Source organism: Perca fluviatilis, chromosome 5 (genome assembly GCF_010015445.1).
Source record: "Perca fluviatilis chromosome 5, GENO_Pfluv_1.0, whole genome shotgun sequence".
NCBI lineage: Eukaryota > Metazoa > Chordata > Actinopteri > Perciformes > Percidae > Perca > Perca fluviatilis.
Window position 1 is genome coordinate 23906225 of NC_053116.1, and position 22064 is coordinate 23928288.

At 40.0% G+C, this 22064-nt stretch overlaps 1 protein-coding gene across 2 annotated transcripts; it reads left to right on the forward strand.

Moving 5' to 3' along the window:
- Positions 1–675: 675 nt before the first annotated feature.
- ube4b (ubiquitination factor E4B, UFD2 homolog (S. cerevisiae)) lies at positions 676–21242 on the forward strand. Of its 2 annotated transcripts, XM_039800725.1 has the most exons (29): positions 676–1013; positions 2476–2695; positions 3939–4074; positions 4616–4703; positions 5050–5194; positions 5322–5544; positions 5788–6267; positions 7298–7402; positions 8520–8661; positions 9140–9240; positions 9422–9536; positions 9929–10012; positions 11344–11400; positions 12157–12273; positions 12506–12604; positions 12692–12805; positions 13141–13339; positions 13822–13960; positions 14042–14141; positions 14395–14522; positions 15221–15319; positions 15633–15868; positions 15997–16123; positions 16257–16401; positions 16719–16857; positions 17051–17244; positions 18107–18281; positions 19770–19916; positions 20123–21242. In XM_039800725.1, exons 1-29 carry the CDS (start codon positions 990–992, stop codon positions 20185–20187), a joined length of 4143 nt encoding a protein of 1380 aa, XP_039656659.1. In that variant the 5' UTR covers positions 676–989; the 3' UTR covers positions 20188–21242. The 2 variants fall into 2 exon arrangements, with proteins under 2 accessions (XP_039656659.1, XP_039656660.1); XM_039800726.1 differs by lacking the exons at positions 5788–6267; positions 7298–7402 and having other exon boundaries at positions 678–1013.
- The last annotated feature ends 822 nt before the right edge of the window (positions 21243–22064 follow it).

The following is a 22064-nucleotide window of genomic DNA, read 5'->3' on the forward strand; positions in this document are numbered from 1 at the left end:
TGCATGACATTTGGCTTGGTGTGTTTGCTGCATACAATATAAAAGGGAATAAACAATAGCGCAAACTACTGCAACAGTCAAAAACATAAATTAGGGCTGGTCAATATATCGATATTATATCGATATCGTGATATGAGACTAGATATCGTCTTAGATTTTGGATATTGTGATATGACATAAGTGTTGTCTTTTACTGGTTTTAAAGGCTGCATTACACTAAAGTTATGTACTTTTCTGAACTTACCAGACTGTTCTAGCTGTTCTATTATTTGCCTTTCCCCCCACTTAGACATTATGTCCATATTACTGATGATTATTTATTTAAAATGGAAATGTGAAGATATTTTGTTAGAGCACCAATTGTTAACCCTAGAATATCGCCGCAATATCGATATCGAGGTATTTGGTCAAGAATATCGTGTTATCTGATTTTCTCCCTATCACCCAGCCCTAACATAGATATAAAATAGAAATATTGCAATTAAAAAAATATGTAAAAGACAAAGTACAAGCATTGATCTTATTAATTTAACAGCTGGCAATCAATCCATTAGTATGGCAAACAATTAGCTACATTGGCACAATAACATACACACACAGATATATCACAGGTGAAATAGTACATTTATCTGTGCGACACAGTGAAGCCCATCTGGTAAAGCCTCCCCAGTAGGCTCTTAGGTCACGTGACATTGTGTAGAACCAAAATGGCTGCTGCTGTATTTTGACGTATAATAGCTAGCTACTTTTCTTTTTGTTTCATTCTTGGTAGAAAACTAGCAAACGTTTGACTTCATTGAGGAACTGTATCTACCCACCCTCCGTATACTGGCGTCCTAGATTTTACTCTGAAAGACAATCAAGATTGACACTTATTTGTTTAACGAGTTGGACTATGCATATTTAGTTCTTATACAGGCGAGCTAGCTGGCTCTGGCTGGCACATATTAAAGCCGTTGAAAGGGAAATAGCGAGCTAACGTAGCTACGATGGAGGAGTTGAGCGCAGATGAGGTAAGGGACAATGGAGATTCAAAATGAGTGCCGAGAATTAATGTACCTCTATTTTGCTAAAGTTACAATTTGTCTTTCCTTTCCTTTCGGACCTCATGTCAAATGGTTTGCCAGTAGCCGACTAGAGCTAGCTCAGAGGCTAGCATCGACTCTAAACTGAAGAAATGTATCCGCGACAAAATCCCACATTTAACGCTTGTTCCACACCAGCATGGATAAGTTTGACCCCTAAGATGTTTATGTAGGAGTCAGTTAATATAACCGAGTGAACGAACTAGAAGTTAGATGTGTTCGTATATTTCTGTCACCGTTACCAATACGTTGATTTAATTTAGCCGGCGCAAAATGCTAACTAGCAAACGTAATGCTATAGCTAAATACTGTGCACAAACTGACCCATGGATTACATTGCTTTTATGTAAAACTGAATTCATATAAAACATTGTATTATTTTTACTTTACGTGTTTTTACACGTTGTATTTTGACAGATAACGTTACATTTTGTGTACTGAGTTTATTTGGCATGTTTTCCTGCAGTAATGTTAAGCAAGCTGGCAGTTGCTAACGTTGTTTTGCTAACAGCCAAAAAATTAGCCTGCGAGACGACTCAGCATAAAAAACCCACCATTGTGCAACCATCTGTGGGCCGACTATGTGACCACTGAGCTGTTCCCCCTTGAACCACACATAACATTTTATAAAGTGGCCTTTCTTTGTCACCTTGTAACGTTACCCGTATTTAGCTACTCTATAAGTGTGCTGTTGATTTACTATAGTAATGGTCTTCTGTCGAGTTGCACGTTTATACCTATATCTCACATCTGACTCGTAATGTAGGTTATGTTGTGTCTATTCGACAAGGCTTGTATTTTAAATTTAAGACAATGTTACTGCAAAACCGACGAATGAAAACCGATCACTGCTTCAGTATGTCTTATATCTGTGGTTATCAAAATTTGCTTTAATGGCCAAGTAAGTGTTTACACATACAAGGAATTTGACTCCGGCTTTTTGTTGCTCTGTAAGTACAAACACAGAAATAGACATATGGCTTAAAACAAGGACAACAAATGTAACTACTACTGCTAAATTTACGTTTGTGTGTGTATATATATATATATATATATATATATTTGCACATGTAAACAAACAGCTATATGAGGATTGTGAACAAAATACAATAGGGCAATGCAAAAGTGCAAATGTTGCTCGAATAAATAAAGAATTATAAATATAACAGGTTGTTTATTTAGCTGTTATATAAAAAAAACATGTCCCCTTACATTTCTTATTTTATCCAGACTGATTGTGCCAATCATTACACATTCATTTTTTATATACATTAACATAAAGTAAATCATATACATTTCAACAATATAGGTTAACATTATATAGGGCTTTCCAGGGAGCTTCCATAATACTTTTAGTGAATGTGTAAATCTGCTGATATGTTCATTTAAGATCCGCAGAAGGCGACTGGCACGACTGGCAGGGGGACAGACATCACAACCCAGTACCCCTCTCAGCACACCCCTGACATCCCCACAGAGAGAGACTCCCCCAGGACCCCTCCCTGGACCCTCAGGTGCCGTACCCCAGCCCCTGCCACCAGCTGCCTCTCAATCATTGGGGCTCAATGTCCACAGTGGTACCCCAGCCACATCTCCTATGGGCACCTCCGGTAAGAACTGAATAGGTTCTTACAATAGATCAGGTTTTGAGATGTATTTAATCATTTTGTCATATTAACTGTTATTGCAGGCAATACTTTAATACATTTGTATTTGTCACATGAAATCGTACAAGGTACAATTTCAGTGAAATGTTTTTTTAGGTTAAATACGTCCTGCGACACATCGTCTCTGAGGCTTGGAAGATAAAAAAACAACCTTGGTTGTTGGAGCACATCACTGAAAGGGACCTTTTATATTTGTGACCTTGATATTTGAACAGCCAAGAACCAGTCATACACCCATGACATTAACACAAACCGCAGCAGCCTGTTGTGTGATCGCCAGTGTCCCTGTGTGAGTGTAGGCTTGCTGTACAGAGTTGATGCTTTTATGCATTGCTCTGGAAAATGCACTAGTGAGCCATGTATGGATAGAGTGAGTGCATTTCCTGGCTTTGTTTGTTGGAATGTATAGATGTGGTGTTGTTGCTATAGAAGACTGCCTTTTATGGCTTGTAGGGCCAGTGGTACTTTTCGTAATTGGGGAACTTTGTGATATTGGCAGTTACGCAAGCCTTCATTGCATATTAATGTATTTGTTATGAATATTCTCCTTGACGCAATGTAAACAGTATTTTTTATTTTTTTATTTAACTGTTGGTAATTATATGATTATTGTGCAACCAGGAGTTAGTTGTTAATTCCAGCCCTTCACCCACACTAGGATCCTGGGTGTTAATCAGCTTTCTCTCTACCTGTTTGCTTTAATTAGGGCTTATAAAGGTATAGCACCCCATGTTGATCAAAAACAACAATCTGAGCCTTTGCTAACCTAGTATGGCTAAACCAATTGTTCTTCAATAAACAATAGTCCTGACATAAAAAATAAAACTAAGTAGCTACTTAAAGCTAATAAACAAAGTTTATTAAGTGTGATACCATATTTTACAAAAACTAAATCTGAGGCATCATACCATGATGAATATAAAATAAAACTAACAAAAGACATGACCGACTAAAGTCAAAAGCTCTAAGTACAAAAATTTAAATGAGCCGTAATAGATACAATTTTTAGAGCAGACCTAGTAGGTCCAGCTGTCTTTGCAGACCTTATCTCCTCTGGTAGGTCTCTGCAAAGTGAGGGGGCTTTGATTGCAGAGATTCGATCAGTCTAGACCTTCAGAGAAAACCGAAAAGCAAACCAATGTAAAAACCTTCAAAGGTGCTCAGTTGTGGTGTTTTGCTTTTGCAGGTGTGGCATATGGTAGTCAGAGCAGCGAGGGTGTGAGCTCCCTCTCCAGCTCCCCCTCCAACAGCCTTGAGACTCAGTCCCAGAGTCTGTCTCGATCGCAGAGCATGGACATTGACACTGCCTCCTGTGAAAAGAGGTAAGAGTTTTTCATGGCATAGTGTAATAACCAGTTCAAAATATTTTTAAAAAACGCGATACTCTGGCTATAATAGGCTGGCTATAAAATAGATATAGTTTTCTCCATCATGGAGAAGTCTGTGGTCAGCTTGAATTATATCAGTAACAATAGATTTCAATGGTGACAAGTTTTCATGATTCACACCAAAAAGGTGTATCGGAACATTAATTTACAACATGACCACAGAAATGCATTAAAGATCACAGATTGTTGGTTTCTATATAAAGGTGTAACAAAATTCAAGAATGACTTGCTCGTTTTGAAATTACTTCAAAGTTGTATTCTTCTTGTGAATATTTGTAGCGCAAACATGAATACAAATTAGTGTTTCGTAGCATGGCCACGTGTTTTGCTCTTACTGGCTCTGGTTATGAAGTTTGTTGTGAAAGAGATGAGACAAATGCAACATTTTATATGGACCATCGTGGGCTTGCGTGTAAGCATGGTCTGCTTAGGCATGAAGATACTTTCTAAGCACTGCACCTCTGTCTTATTCCAGCATGTCCCAGGTGGATGTGGACTCAGGGATAGAGAACATGGAGGTGGAGGACAGCGATCGCAGGGAGAAGAGGAACTTGACTGAAAAGGTAAACAGCAGTGAACATTACTCAGAAGAGTTTTTTTTTTTTTTTTTTAGCTTACTTGACTTTGATCATGCCCATTTTGAGATTAAGTGAGACTTTAAATGAGTAACTAAAGTAAAGGAGTCTTTGGGTATTTACAGAAGGTGATTAGGGACTTTCCACAGGTGCTATTCTTGGTTTCATTTTCATTTATTTCAGTTCATTGATACATACCTATTTCTCGATAGACCAGAGTAATAATGAGATGATGATGATAAATATCCTGATAATCCGAGTAATGCTAGTCCGTTTAGTTTACTCTAGATTGTGATCAAACCCTCAGTGTTGTCTCGCTATTTCTGCACCTCAGGAAACCTCTGCAAACTCAGATGTCTCAGAAGAACAGGCGCTGCAGCTCATTTGTAAAATCCTTCGCGTATCGTGGAAGGAGCAGGATAGAGATGTCATCTTCCTCCCTTCACTAGCTGCAGAGTTCCACCAGAACCCTAAAGATGGTATGTCGCTGAATAATGTCTTTATCTATGCCACTGTAATGAGCTGAATGACTGAAAAGGCAAAGTTTTGTTTACAACTCACTTCCTACATTTGATAACCTGTTATCTTTTTTCCCCTCTCCTGTAGTATACTCTGACTTCAAAGACCTGATTGGCCAGATCCTGATGGAAGTCTTAATGATGTCCACCCAGTCACGTGTCCACAACCCTTTTGCCAGCTTGACCGCCACCTCTCAGCCAATTGCAGCCAAATCCCCCGACCACCGTCTGACTCTGGTGCAGCCCTCCAGCCAAGCTGGCAGCCCCATGGGCCCCAGTGCAGGGTCTTTTGGAGCCAGCTCTCTGTCCAGGCAAGTGCCTTAACTCAGTATAATGAGCTCTGACAGTGTAACTCCCAGTGACATATCAATGCTCTCGATTGGTCACCTATACTCACCTCAGAGGTGTGCTCTATTGATATTTAATGTGATTGGAAGCTACCATGTGTTTTTCATTTTTTCCTAGATTTTCAGATTTTGCTTTGATCATTTCTATTTTTTAAGAAATCGTTGTTAGATGAGTTTTGCCAATCATCGTGTCAATGTTGTCCACAGTCTGTATGGGTGTGGTAGTCCTCAGTCGATGGCTTTGGATGCAGCCAAGAGGACCTCCCCATCTCTCCTCACCCCTACTACACCCTCTGTACCTTCCACACCCTCTACCCCACAATTCATTGTGCCCCCTAGCCCACCCGCTACTACTACTCCGAGAAACACTCTCAACCCTCCATCTGCTCCAATGCCCATCTCCCAGCGCTATCGGCCTTACTCTGTCTCCTCTCCCTGGGGGGCACCTTCCCCATCTAGCCCGGGTCAAAGAGGATTTAGCTTCTTTGGACCCTCTCCTAGCCCTGCAGGGCCCTCTGTTCCTCCTAACACCCCAGTTCCTGTGCCGCCACCCAGCCCCCAGTCCCTCTCCTTGAGCTCACCTAGGGCTCGCAACCAACCCTCCTCCACACCCCCTCCCATGGTGCCCCCTTCTCCCAGATCGAATACCCGACAGGCTGCCTTTGCTTCCAGGATCCCACCGTCTAGGTATCTCATCTGCTATTTGCATGTTGGTGTGTGGTGCACATGTAAGCATACTAAAACCATAACTTTTTGAGAATCACAAGATTTGAGGTTGGGTGTGAACTGAGTCTTTGGCCAGATCCCTTTTTATTGTATGTTGCTTCTTTTGCTAAGTTTCATTCAGTCAGTTCTCATCTACACAAAGTTATAATGATCTCAACTGGCTAATATTTAGACTGCTAGTCTAAACGTCAACGAACAACCTCTTATTTTAGCATTTTTACGTTTACAAATCTTAAGTTAATAAAAATAGAGTTCCAGCAGCAAAAAAAAAATATATATATATATACACACACACACACACACACACACACACACACACACACACACACACACACACACACACACACACGGTATGTTGTCTGTTACAAATGCCCAAATGGTGATTAAGTTTGAGGGAATTATTAAATATATAATAAAACATTTCAATCTTTACTTGCATTACTTGAGATTTAACCAAAAATGCTAATATACAGGGTGTTGACACAACTGGCATTCTAGTTTTGGTTAGTATTGCTTGTTGCTAACATGTTATCATTTTGAAAGATCTAACCCATTTGCAAATAACTGATGGTAGATATAGTTTAACAAACATGTTCTATAGGTCCTATGTTGCTATGAAATTCTCGAGCAAATAAGATGTGGCTTACGCCTCTTTGCATTGGCTTGCTCAAGACAAGTTGTATGAGTGATTGTGACAGAACCTTTTTTTCTTCAACCGATAACTGAACTGACTGACAGGGAATAAAAGCTGCAGATAAAATGGCATTAATGAATATTTAAAAGGCAGCACAAGAAGTAGTCTTCAAGCAAGCATGCAACCCTCCAGCATCCTTTCCTTGCTGCTCCCCTCTTCCTTGTCCTCTTTTCTTGTGACTTGTTACCATTCCACATTTGTCTTCAAGTTTTTCCACTTCCCTTCTGTCTCCTCATGCTTGCACAACATCCTCTTTTCTTCCATTCTTTTCTCCTTGTCTTTTCCTCGTCGTGTTAGCCCCTTGTCGGTCCTGTTCTTTGCCCTCTCTGACATGTCTCAGGACAGCAGTGATGAAGATTCTGAGGAGGAGGAGGATTTTTCACGGGTTCAGTTTGGGTCCAGGTACACCGCTGCACGGTGTGTGCGTTTGTGTGTGCTTGCTCAGTTATGTGTCCACTGCATGATCCAGTGGGCCCACGAGGCTTACCACTAACGGCGCACAAATACACCAGGGTAGAGTGGTGAAAAATAAACGGATGTAGGCTTCGCTATCTTTCATCAGACGTTTAGACATAAGGTCCCTTAAGTATAACTTTTAATACATAATTTGGTAAGTATTAAATACTCTTTCTACAGAGCTGCATAGAATACATCCACTTTCTTTGTGGTTGAGGTCTGCCAGAGTAACTGTAACCCTGAACCTTCCAATGCTGTCCCATCTTAAAACATTTCCTGTCCTAGTGGTCCCTATTTATTGGGTTGCACATTCAAGAGAAATTATACTCAACCCTGAAACAGTATTTAAACTTGCATATAACTTCAATATCATTTAACCCCGTTAGTACAGCATGAGACTGTTATGCCTTTGGTAGACTTGAACTGTGTCTTATTAATGTAATGATCAGGCAATATCATTATGTGAGATTCCCTTCTCTATGGACATTTGTTTGACCATGTAGTTAAGTGTATAGGTTAGATTTAGTTTACCTTGCATCGCATCTTTATTCAGATGATTAAAGTTACATTGTTATTTGACAATATAATGTGTTGATTTTATTTTAAGCTTCATGGGCAATTGTAACACAGGGCAGAGGTGATATTTCTGCTTACAAAGTTAATTTACTTACCTCCTAAGGTTTGCCATGCTTTGAAGTAGCTCACATACAGGTTTTGCAGTTACAGCTGACCACTAACAGCAATTTCAACTCTTGTCACCACCTTTGTCAGTTAAACGTGGGGAGGCTGAATCCTAATATCAGCTTTATAGACTTTCTGCAGACAGCTCTTGAATGTTTAATGTTATCTCTTTCTCTTTCAAGAGCCCACTACTGAGATGCTGCAATGCTGTCACTAATGCTTTTATAGTCTGTTTCTTTCAGGACCCTTGAGAGTGGGTTTGAGTTTGTTAACCATGCATACATGATTGTTTGATGCTAACGCAATATCTCTCTGTGCTGTGAGGTTTTCTGTTATTTAATGAGCTGCTCTGTGCCCTTGTTTTTTACCTTTTTGGTTATAGTCTTGGTGCATGTGGAGTGGGGATGTCCTGCGAATCAGCCAGCGACCGCTTCACCATTGAAGCATGCAAAGAGACAGAGATGCTGAACTACCTCATTGAGCGTTTTGACAGTGTTGGCATGGAGGAGAGGAAAGCTCCTAAGGTAAATTTTACATTTACCTCCAACTGTTTACTCTCTTGTCATATCCATTCCTAGCCTGGTTGACCCCAGACCCTTCTCAGTTGTAACTGAGAAGGGTCTGGGAAAGGTTCATTGACCGTTCATTTCAAAGGGCGTCACCAACGGACGCCGCTCAAATGCCTCTGGGCGCATTAGAAAGACCTTCAACCAATCAGACCAACGATCCGAGTGACGTTGCGCTTCGGTAGCCGTCATGTTGAATGTAAACAAAAAGCTGCTCTCGCCGTCGCTGCGCTATCGTCGTCGCGTAAAGTCCGCCTCAATGGTTGTGATTGGTGTAAAGCCCGCCCCAGCGGTTGTGAATGGTGCCTCGATTTTGGGGACATTGGAAATGGGTTTGAATGGGCTCTTCGCCAGACTGACTTGCAGAGCAAATCTCAAATTTGCCGGAAGTTCATCAGGGTTTACCTAGGCTAATCCATTTCTGTTTCTCTCTCAGATGTGTAGCCAACCAAATGTCAGCCAGCTTCTCAGCAACATTCGCTCTCAGTGTATTTCCCATGTTGCCCTGGTCCTGCAAGGCACCCTGACCCAGCCCCGGTAAGTAAGCCGTACTGTGACCATCTTTGGGTTATTTTCTTTTCTTTAGTTATAGTTGTGTACGTCCTTTTCGTTTTAGTCTGAGTCTCCATAGCAACTACTTTTCAACTTCACTCTACAAACGTGAGAAAATTATTTAATTTCCACACAATGCTTAACTTTCAATGTTTTCTATGTGTAGGAGCCCTCTCCATCAGTCTTTGCTGGTACCTTATCTGCTGTGTCGGAACCTTCCTTATGGCTTTATTCAGGAGCTGGTGCGCATCACCCACCAGGAGGAAGAGGTTTTCAGTCAGGTGGGAAGCACGTCCGTCCATTTTTGGTACATGTTGATACTTATTTCAGGTCACTTTGGCTAAAACCTATCCCAGAAGACACTGGGGCAAGAAGACACCCCATATCTCATATTCATTCCAATGGGCAGATTGAACTACACTGTACTGATGTTTAGTTTGATTAAATCTGTCTCTACAGGGAAGAATGAACCTATGATAGGCAGTACAGTAGCAGTTTACACAGTCTATGTACATAAATGTTTTTGGGTGGTCACTCTAAAGCACCTTCACAGTGATGAAGGAATTGCAATAATAAGGCCAACGTCTGACAACTTTATACTGTGAGCTAGAAATGCAATTCTAAAAGTGGACATGGCACTGATGCATGACATGTTTGCTTTCTTGTTTTTCAGATCTTCATTCCCATCCTCCATGGGCTGGCTCTTGCGGTGAAAGAATGCTCCTTTGACAGTGACAACTTTAAATTCCCCCTTATGGTAAGGAGATGTTGTCCTGGCCTGACCCATACTGTAGTACAGGGGTCTTCAACATTTTTTTAAGCCAAGGACCCCTTAGCTGAGAGAGAGACGCATCATGGACCCCCTAATACATATATTGTATAAAATGAAGTTGCATATTAAACTGGGCCTTTCAATAACCTGTAGGGTGGCCTAAAGCCTTTATACATACCTTTTTAAGTGCATAGAATTCTAAGCTATTAAAATAATAATTGTGGGCATGATTTAGGAATCATCTTTTAATGTTAAACATACATTGAATCCTTAGGATGAACTGTATCTGTGGATGGCTATTTTAGTGACTACCTTACATACAGTATAGGCCAATAAGCCTTTTATATTCGTTGGGGCTTTTTCACAAACAGGCTGATTTATTTAATTTTTTTATTGGCTAATAATATGTTGAATTCATGTTACGACATTTTTAATTTCTGAAAAAACTTTCAGGAAATGAACAATAATTTGGCGGCCCCCCTGCAGTAACTCTGAGGACCCCCTAGGGGTCCCGGACCCCCTGTTGAAGATCTCTGCTGTAGTACCAGGCATGAGATGAGACTTAAATGTATTTACAATTGCAGGGAATATGCAGTACATAATGAGGTCCTGGCAGCCTGTCAGACAACCTGTCTGCTCAGTAGAGGGACAGCTCTATATGTACAGTATAGTACCCATGTGTGCAGATGTAAATATGCAGTATAATAGTGTTTTCATGGTTTTGATTCTCCTCATGGATGGGTATGATGATTATTGTCTTCCTGCTTTGACAATTTAATCTCCTCCTATCTCACCTTCTGGGGAGCGGCAGTAGCTCAGTCAGTAGGAACTTGACTTGGGTGCCGGTTCAAGTCCGTTGCGGACCAGGAATGGAGTGACTGGTAGCTGGAGAAGTGCCAGTTCACGTCTTGAGCACTGCAGAGATGCCCTTGACCAAGGCACCTCACCCCCCCCCCCCTGCTGCTTGGAGTGCCTGACTATGACAGTTCCATCTTGGTTCTTGGTTCTCAGTTCTTCATCCATGCTAGCAAACACAATAATAAATTACTGATCTCCTCTGATTTGGACACTTTGGAATTTGGTGTATTCAAGTAGTTCATTTTCAAGAACTTTGTCATTGGAGTGTGTTAAATTATATTGCAGGCTGCATGTTGTTTGTTGTAATTAGCTTCTTACAAATGTAACAAGTAAATAATATATTGAATAATCAACTAATCTCATACGATTGCTAATTGTATTGAAGTCATACAATGTAACCAATTTACCTGTAAACCAAACTTGAGTCAAGCATTGTTTGTTTTGTTTTGTTTTTACAGGCATTAGCTGAGCTTTGTGAAATCAAGTTTGGAAAGACTCACCCAGTGTGCAATTTGGTGAGTATACCTTTTGAGTTGCCAAAGCTACATTATGGCACTAAAGTGTTCATCATTATGTCCTCATGGCTCAGATTATTTAGGCTGTTTATTACTCAAGTCAAGTCGCTAAACATTTTAGTTCTAATCTCTAAGTATGTGCAAGTTTGGCGTGGTTTATACCTTCATCATACCAGCATCGGCAGTTGACGACCGCAAAGGAGAATGTGCTCTGCTTATTTTATTCATAACAGTCCGTCTTCTTTATGCTTCACAGAAGAAGGGCAAGACAAAATCCCCCTGTGCATGGAAAAGCCTATATTTAGCAACAGCAACCTCTCAAATCAAGAGTTCTTTGAGTTTATATTAAGGTCACTTAGTTGCTTGTTAACTGTGTGTTCGTTCATTATGTTATTAATATCATAACTACTGCATCTTTTTTTCTAACAATAAGGCATTTTTAAAATTATCTTTCACTGAACAGAGGAGCTCTCCAAATTTCATTGTAAGATTCCATGTACAATGACAATAAAGACTATATATCTATTTAATTATTATTATTTTTTTATTAGTAACTAAAACTTAGTAAGCAGGTAGGAACACAGTACTTTCAGTTCATTGTTTTCCACAGCTGTTGACGGACCTTTCACTGGAATTTAGCCTTTGGATGATGGGATGTTACCAGCACCACTGGACAATAAAATGTGTTAAATGTTCAACACAAAAAAAACCTGTTTACCCCCCATGAAATATGTCTGTCATGGCTCTTCTATACAGGCAACTTCACTGCCTCTGTGGTGTCCCAAACCTCTGAGCCCTGGTTGTGGCAGAGAGATCCAGAGACTCTCCTACATGGGAGCCTTCTTCAGCCTCTCTGTGTTTGCCGAGGATGATGTGAGTTGTCTCATCAGTTTCAATAAATACAAAAAAATAAAAAACGGAGTAGGACTAGACTGTAGCCAATTTGCATTGTATTCTCATACTTCAAGTTCTGCCGAAAACTGAAAAGCGACAATGGAGAGCAGACCTAATTCAATATTACTTCAAAAACAAAGCCCGACAAGTTGTTTTAAAGTACAGACAATCTTTAATGAATAAAGTCAATGATTTTGTTTTTTTTCTTTAGACAAAAGTAGGAGACAAGTATTTCTCTGGCCCAGCCATCACTATAGAGAACACGCGAGTCGTCAGCCAATCATTGCAGCACTACCTGGAGTCGGCAAGGGTGAGTCTTAGGTTTATAATGCATTTATTCAATAGCTGTCCTTTGTATAAAGAATAATGTGTTGAAATTATTTGTCATCTTTTTCAGGGTGACCTGTTCAAAGTTCTCCATAACATCCTACTAAATGGAGAAACGCGCGAGTGGGCTCTTAATTACATGGCAGCTCTGGTCAACTACAATGTGAAGAAAGCTCAGATGCAGGTAAGTTGCAAACCTAGTTAATTCCACATCCACCAGAATTAGTCAAATCAATGTCACTTTGAGTTACCAAACTGACACACACGAGAAAAATCAGTTGTGTAGAAATAAAATTCAGTTTTAAATGTTTGTATACATTTATTAGTATTTTGCTCTAAATTAAAGTGTATTTCTATTAAGTCTGAAATTTGATAAATGAAAAATACACTATGCAAAATTATGCCCCCCACTATCATTAATGTACTGTACTGTAAACAACTGATTTGTTCATATATTCAGGTTGTAGGTACAACTTTTGAACATTGCCATTGTTCTAAATTCACCCTCTTTTCTCCTAGACTGATGACAAGCTGGTGTCGACAGACGGCTTCATGCTCAACTTCTTATGGGTGCTGCAACAGCTGAGCATGAAGATCAAGCTGGAGACAGTGGACCCTTACTACATTTTCCACCCACGGTGTCGCCTTGTTGTCAGCCTAGAGGAGACTCGTCTGAAAGCCACCATGGAGGAGCTGAAGAGCTGGATGGCCGAACTGCGTAAGTTGACATTTAATAAAAATACACAGATTTATAATTGTAAGGACTTTTTGTACTTTTTTGGTACTAATTTGAGTAAGTCGACTCCATCTTTCATAGATTACTGCCATTTTGAGAAATCGGTTAATTACACATGGAGGACCATGTTTGCATACTATCAGTTTTCAGAATGATTTATCAACATTCCAGATCTGTGATTTATTTTTTTATTGTAATCCAATATGTCTCAGATGAATCATTGTTGTGTTACTGTCTCGGGTTTCCTTCTGTACAAAATAATAGCAGCTACTAGCAGCTACACATGCTGCACTGTATTTATGTCCTACATTACGACCTATATGACCTAATGATGAATTAATAAAATAAATTCTTAGGCAGTTATGCTGATTTTAACGGTTTTGATACTGGCAGACTTGGTCTGACTGATTGTAGTATGTGTTTCTGTATGTGAAATTATGAACTTTATTTGTTCACATGGACAGATGAAGACCCCACAAAATTCTCAGAACCCAAGTTCCCTACCGAGTGTTTCTTCTTGACACTACACACCCACCATTTGTCAATCCTGCCTGGCTGCAGACGTTACATCCGCAGGTTGCGAGCCATCCGTGAACTGAACAGGTATTTTATTCATTTTCATGGAGAATGCAGTGCACACACACATGTATTTATAGCATGTTCATGGTATTTTTCCCATGTTAGGACTGTAGAGGAGCTGAAGAACAGTGAAAGCCAATGGAAAGATTCTCCCCTGGCTAGTCGACACAGAGAGATGCTCAAGCGATGCAAAACCCAGCTCAAGGTTAGTTTAGACGCACCCTCGGTCTTTGATTGATTGATTGATTGATTGATTGATTGATTGATTGATTGATTGATTGATTAAACTTTGAACACTGATTTAAAAGTACATACCTACAAATACTGAGCTCTCCGTTAATCATATTTGAACTTTAGAGGAGCCAGGACTATCCTTAAATGCTGAAGCATGCAGGATTCTATGATAGAGCATATTTAGAGAGATGTGATCCTTACTGTGTGTGACTTTGTCCTGTCAGAAACTGGTGCGAGCCAAAGCTTGTGCTGACGTGGGCCTTCTGGATGAGAACCTGCTCCGCAGATGTCTGCAGTTCTACAGCACAGTCATCCAGCTCATTCTTCGCATGGTGGACCCTGCCTACCCGAAGTGAGTCGCCCTGCCACTAGAGTTGCACGATATTGACAAAATGTGATATTGATTATGGATATTGCGATATCGATATTAATTTTTATATTTTAAAACCTAAAATTACAAAAGTTATGGGAAAACGCATCAAAATAGATTCATAACAAATTACACAAGTTGTCTTACAACACAAGGTTTATTTCAACTGACAGTCATACTGGACTGGTTCAACATGAATAAATAAATAATGACCATGTCTACAGAACAGGACCTGTTTTACTGGTTGTACAGTATAAAATAAATAAAGAGAACAGGACACAACTTTTCTTTCGCTTCTCTGATTCGTTCCGTTTAGTTGTCTCTATCAATTTCTTCACTTACACTGTCACTCTGTCGAAATATGCACACACGTGGTACGCTCCACAGGGTTTGTCAGATAGTGGACCAGTGCGCTGACGTGTACAAACGTGCAAGTGGCATGGTAACTGGCCAATGAAACATGAGAATTATAGCGTTTCAAGCAGGCTCTAAATCAAACCCAACTAAGCCACACAGCCAACAGACGGGACGATGTTACCGTTTGTTGTGGTTTTGATGCAAAAGGAACAGATGTGGTATCACACAAAGCCTTTGTTTTTTCTTCATGCTGTGTTTCTCTTCAAGAGTGTATTCTAAATCAAAATGTAAGGACCATGTTTGTTTCTTCATTCCTTACACAGCATTAACCTGCCACTACACCCTGAGATTCCCAAAAGCTTTGCTGCTCTGCCTGAATTCTACGTTGAAGATGTGGCTGAGTTTCTGCTTTTTGTCGTGCAGTAAGTTTATAGTTTAGTCTCGCACACTTGTCTCATTGTTCAACCATGTTTTAACAAATTGCATCTTGTGGATGGGAGTAATAAAATAAAAAGTAATAAAACACTGTCACATGCCTGTTTTAAAAAGGACTATATAATATTAGGAAAAGATCTATTAGAAGTCAAAGAAAGCTGGGACACACAAAGTAATAATTTATCAATACAAAATATGTGACAATTCTTTGTGCTATAAATCCGAGTCTGCATCCATACTGAAGCTAAAGCTAAGAGTTATGTATAAGCTTTTTTGTTTGATCCCGTCCTCCACCTCCAGGTATTCTCCCCAGGTTTTATATGAGCCGTGCGTCCAGGACATTGTCACCTTCTTGGTGGTGTTCATCTGCAGCCAGAACTACATCAGGAACCCCTATCTTATCGCCAAGTTGGTGGAGGTGTTGTTTGTCACCAACCCTGCTGTACAGCCTCGTACTCAGCGATTCTCTGAAATGATGGAGAACCACCCGTTGTCGGTCAAACAGCTGGTCCCTGCCCTCATGAAGTTCTACACTGGTGAGTTCTATGCATACCGTAATTGACAGCTGCTGTTGTAGTGAATGGGATGTAGTGTAGATTATTGACTGTAAGGTCTTGATCCTTCCCTTTTTTCTTTTTTTTAACTAAAAACTCTCCTCTGTCAGATGTTGAGCATACCGGCGCCACCAGTGAGTTCTATGATAAGTTCACTATACGGTACCATATCAGCACAATCTTCAAGAGTCTCTGGCAGAACCTTGCCCACCATGGCACCTTCATGGAGGAGTTCAAGTGAGTTTGCTTTTGACAAACAGTTTGTGTCTGTAATGTAAAAAATTACACAATGTTTAGGTTTTGAGACGGTGGCAATCAATTCTAACCTGACCTACTTTTTCCCCTTCTTTTCATGCTCACTCCCCTCTAGCTCTGGCAAGCAGTTTGTGCGCTACATCAACATGCTGATTAATGACACCACCTTCTTGTTAGACGAGAGCCTCGAGTCCCTGAAGCGTATCCACGAAGTTCAAGAAGAGATGAAAAATAAGGAGCAGTGGGAACAACTGCCTAGGGTCAGTGCTCCGCCTTATAGGGTCTTGTATTTATTTACCATGCATTACATGCATTCGGACAAGAATAATGGTTAAGCTTAATATACTTCAGCAGTAAAACACAGAAGTTGGATAATAAAAAGCAGTTAGAAATTACAGTGCTAAATTGTAAAAGGAAGAGATAAAGAAATGAAGCGGCAAAGACAAAATGGGTAGCAAAGTGGTTATTGTGTGAGCTGCGGCACGTTGTCCCCTCGCTCATATTTGTGCTGAGCTGTGAAGGTAACTTGCAGAATAGATTAGAATAATATTGTTTGTGATTATCTGCAAACTTTTAGGAGCAGCAGCAGAGCCGGCAATCACAGCTGACTCAGGACGAGCGGGTGTCTCGCTCCTATCTGGCACTAGCCACGGAGACGGTTGAAATGTTCCACATCCTCACCAAGCAGGTCCAGAAGCCTTTCCTTAGGCCTGTAAGTTTTGTTCCCCTTCTAGACATTTTGAAAAATGGTCACACTTAAACTTGATATGTTCTAGGCTCTATAAGTGGAAATGTATTCTCAGTTATACAATAACCATTATGTAAACACGGATACCTGGCTACTCGTTTAGCTGCCATGCTAAGTGCTTTAACCTCCAGCGCTTAAACTGTGCCCTAAGTTTCACACAGGAACTGGGGGGGGCCTCGCGCGCTGCATGCTAAACTTTAACCTCCAGCAGCTCTGTGGCCCTAAGTGTCGGGACCTGAAGGTGGAGAACCCCGAGAAGTATGGCTTTGAGCCCAAGAAGCTCTTAGACCAGCTGACTGACATCTACCTGCAGCTAGACTGTGCCCGCTTTGCTAAAGCGATTGCAGATGACCAGGTTGGCGCTAAAGTTTACAGTTGATCACAAGTACAGTATGTTCACTGACAGATTAAGCGTTACTTTGTGTAAGAAATACAGTACTTGCTGACTCTAATGACCGAACACAAGTGGGAGTTTGTTTTGGTGAATAAAGGTCATTAGAAAAGGCTACAGGCAATTATGGTAGATCATCACAGCCATGGCCTTATTGCTTTGAAGACATTAGAATGAATTATTCTTTTGTACTTGATGAATGTAATGCAGTGTTTCACCCTGTTCTCATGAATATCCACTTCTCTTCATATAATGCAAGCAGAAATCAGTTGGGGACCAAATAATCACTGTAACATGTTTGTGGTACTGCTGCATGTGCTCGATAATGTAGCATTGTTGAACAACACTTACTGGAATGACTTGTTAGCGCTACTTCATACAGGCTGAAGCGAGTCATCCAGCGGAGGTTTACCAGCGGGTAAACGCGGACCTCCGGGTACTAGCGCCAATCATCGCATGTACAGTGCACAGAAAATCAGCAGACTTTCCCTTAAGCTGCCGGTTATGCTAGCGCTAGTTCGAGTGGCAAGTTGCTACCGAACAGACAACTACATATCAAATATTGACTGTAAGCAGTTGATATTTTTTTTGTTTTATGGAGGATACTTTGGATGATAAAGTTCCAATTACATACCGGTTAATCTTATAATTTGCCAGTATTGTTCATATTGTAGAGTTGGCAGTGTGTATCAGATGTAATAAGTTAGGGAACCCAGCTGCTGCTTGTTGCATACAGTGTCACAACCTATGAAAAAGTCATAAATATGATATAACTCCTCTCTTGCAGCTTCCTAATAAATGTTCCCTCTTTTTGGTGTATGTGCAGCGGTCGTACAGCCGCGAGCTCTTTGAAGAGGTGATCTCAAAGATGAGGAAGGCTGGTATTAAGTCCTCTATTGCCATTGAAAAATTCAAGCTGCTATCGGAGAAGGTGGAGGAAATAGTCGCCAAGAACTCTCAATCTGAAATGGACTACAGTGACGCACCTGACGAATTCAAAGGTGTGGGTGTGTTTTTGTGTGTGTGGGTCTGTCCAGTGTGTGTCCAGTATGTTTAAGCAGCATACCTGCAACTTTTACCTCTGTATATTCAGTAGAGGTAACTTGTTTTAAGAAGCACTGCATCTTCTTTCCCACATAATTTGTACTCACATGCCCCTTGTATGTGCTTAACTATCAGTCCCATGTTATCAGAGGATCCATAAGCCTGTTTCTCATTTTTCTGTATAGTTGCCAATATTACAGATGCCCAAGCCTGCATGTATTTTGACAATTCAAGCCTCCAAATCTAAAATTTTGTTCATTTTGTCCTGCTTCTAGCAGAATTACACTAAACATCAACCAAGGTCTTCAAACACAGTTTTTAATTACAATGTATAATGTTAAAATATAAAATGTAATAGGAATAGAAAATATTTAGGTGAATCACTGGTAAGAAAAAAATAATAAAATATTGATTCTGGTGAAAGAATTGGTTTTAAAAATTGTCCGAAAAGAACTCACGATATATCTCCCACCCCTAAAATGTAATGTTTTTTTTTTGTGGTTACCTTACCCACATAGTAGTAGCTCACTGAATCTTTGGCCCGAAGCAGGAAAAAGAACTCTGGTGTGACCTCATGTCAGTCAGTCAGAGTCAGACAGACAGGATCTTCAGCAGCCTCTGTTGCTGTTGAATTCCAGACATTTTTGGGGGCTTTTGCAGCTGATAGAGGTCATATAGACAGCTTAGAGCAAGGTATCCTATAACCACAGACTTAATATAATCTAGGAAGAGAACGTGGCCCACATACCTCCTTTGATTCCCAGATATGCCAGCCAACCCACCACAGTTGACAGGAGTGTGCCGTACAGGAGGCTTGAGTATCATCTTTCTCTGTGGTTAAAATCTCCCACGCCAGGTTTTATTTCTGTAATACACGTCCTGCTGTAACAACCTTGTGACATTTCATTATAGGGCACACTTTATGGAAAGCTCTCATTAAGTATTATTGGATATTTTCTTTACTGGTGTTTTGATAGGTGCACCAATATTGCTGTCAAATAAAACACTATTGCTAGCTTGGATTCGACATGTCACAATAGTTTGATAAAGACATGCCTTACATGGTGCTAATATTTAATTTTAGTTATTTGATTTAGTTTAGTTTGCTTTATTTTTTCTTTAATTTAGTCATTCTTAATTCAAAGACAATTGCAAAAGCCAGAGGGTATATTAGCTTCTAGCTTACCCTTGTTCAGATGTCTTCTCCAAACACAAGAAGCAGCCTGTTGAGCAGGCTATGATGTTTGTTTTGCCTTTTTTAAATTTAAAAAAGGAAAATGGGATATGTTGACAATAGCTTTTGCTGTGATGAAAGAGAGGTGCCAGTGCTGCTGCTGGTAAAAGTCACTTTCTGTGTAGCACAGAAGCTTGTTTCTTATTGTTTCAAGAGTGTTTGTTTGGTCCTTAATTGTCTGTAAAATGTGCATATGACTTTGTTATAATAGACCCTCTGATGGACACACTGATGACTGACCCTGTGATACTGCCTTCGGGGAATATCATGGACCGATCCATCATCTTGCGCCACCTGCTTAACTCCCCCACTGATCCCTTTAACAGGCAGCCACTCACCGAGAGCATGCTGGAGTCAGGTAACCCCACCATGATGCCTTTTTACCAGTAATTACATGTAAAGTTCTGTTTAAAGTAGGCAAGAGCAAAAGTATTTCTTACTAGGAACAGCAAAGCAATTATCTAGTTTTAGATTCAAGGCAAGTGATTTAAAGACATCTAAATGTCAAATTAAATGACTGTCTGTTTTTCTGATGGTCCTCACACACTGTTGTTAATTCTACAGTCCCTGAGCTGAAGGAGAGGATCCATACCTGGATGAGAGAGAAACAGGGTGGACGGCCTGTCTGAGGACAACATGTCACCAACGTCTGGCCTGCTAACCATCATTAAGAAAGCTGTCCAAATCGCCTCAATTCAGTGTCACTACTACCAACGACAAAAAACATTTGAATGAAAGACTTGATTTAATTTTTATTCGCATTTACCCTTTTTGTCTCAAACCATCATCATGGTTCTAAAAACAAAATGTAATAAAGTTAAGACTTTTAAGTTTTTTCTCATGAGTTTGTGTATATATATATCCAAATATATACATATATTTAACAAGAGTTAATTAATGCATTATAGTGCTGCAAGAATAAGTTTCCACCACCAACATGTTTACCAGCGAGGTACATAGTCACTTCGTCATTTTCCTTTACGGTTCTCATTTTGTTTTGTAATACTCTGTATGTTGGCTTCATTAAAGACTTATGATTTTAGGGAGAGGGGAGGGCAATACATTTGGGAGAGTGGGTGGGTTCTCATAAAAATTGCTAGCCCTGAGTTTTCATTATCAAGACTGTGACATTGATGAACTTGAGTCCACATAATAAATGCTAATGTCCCAGAGCTAATAGATGCACATTTTGTGCTTGCTGACAAAGTTCAGAGCTGGGAATATTCATTAAGGATGTAGCTTAATGTGAACTAATCCTAAATGTCAGCTTTTATTTGAGTACAGTAGGAAGATAAGCAGTGGTTTACCAAAATACAGTATGTTCAGTTGTTCCTTTCTAGTCACATTTTCCCTGCTGACTTCAATGGACTGAATTTACTTCAAGTGTGTGCATGGCCAAGTCCAGAACCTCCTAAGCGCCTCGTGGACAAATAACCCTGTTTTAGGCAAAATGGAAGGAACATGAGAATGTAGCATGACCACCAGAAACGCCATCGTAGGAGCACACCATTAAAAGTCTGCTCTTCATAACCACTGACATCTCATGTCAAGATGGTCTCTCTTAAATGGCACTGTACCTAACATGACCTTGCTGACCTTAACTGTACAGGAAATGATTTCCTTTAACCACATACCTGTTTTGGGAGCTAGAATTTTGAACTGAAATAAATGATGATGCACATTATTTCACAACTCGTCACTGTTTTTTCCACAGATTAATGTCATAGGGGCCTTGTTTGGTGCTTTTTTTTTGTTTAGTTTATTTGACCTTATGACAAGAGGACCTTACATTACACAGGACTACAAAATGTCAGAGATAATACAGATTCTAAAACATTTCTTTGATAATCCTTTATGTAAAGAGAGTTAACATGCAGCAATTTAGGTGACATTAACAAATGCAACAAATACCTTTTATTAACAAAATCACTCCAAGTCAAACAGCAAATTATATTAAGGTATTATTTTGATGGTGATCTTACACTTGGTTGGATGGTTACTGATTTATTTTTGTGTGCAAAGATAATTTATTCCAATTCCTGGCAACACAAAATCTGCTTTTCTAATGGAGTTTCCCAAATGCAGAAGCTTAGTCATTCTTTTACTTTAATTGTTATAAACTAATGGAATTGGCAACTGTCCCATTTTTATTGGCAAGATTGAAACATGGTGTGTAATTAAGGGTAGACTGGAGTAGTTATCCTGAAAAAAGATGACCCTTGAAGCTGTTCGCATTGTTGCACACCATGAAAAACCTAACTGCAAAAACTATATGTGAATTGCGTTCAACACACAAAATGTATTTGCTGATGTCGTTTTCATTTTGACTATTCAAATGGAGTATTTTTGGTAAAATACACTGAATTTAAAATGAGATTGTGACGTTTATGAAATGTGCAGAGGCACTGAGATGTGACACACTATTTTTCGCTAGACGGCGGTCTTTGCGGTGACCCGGGTGTTGCGGTGACAGCGGTGCGGGGAGGGGTGGGTAGAAATCATTGGT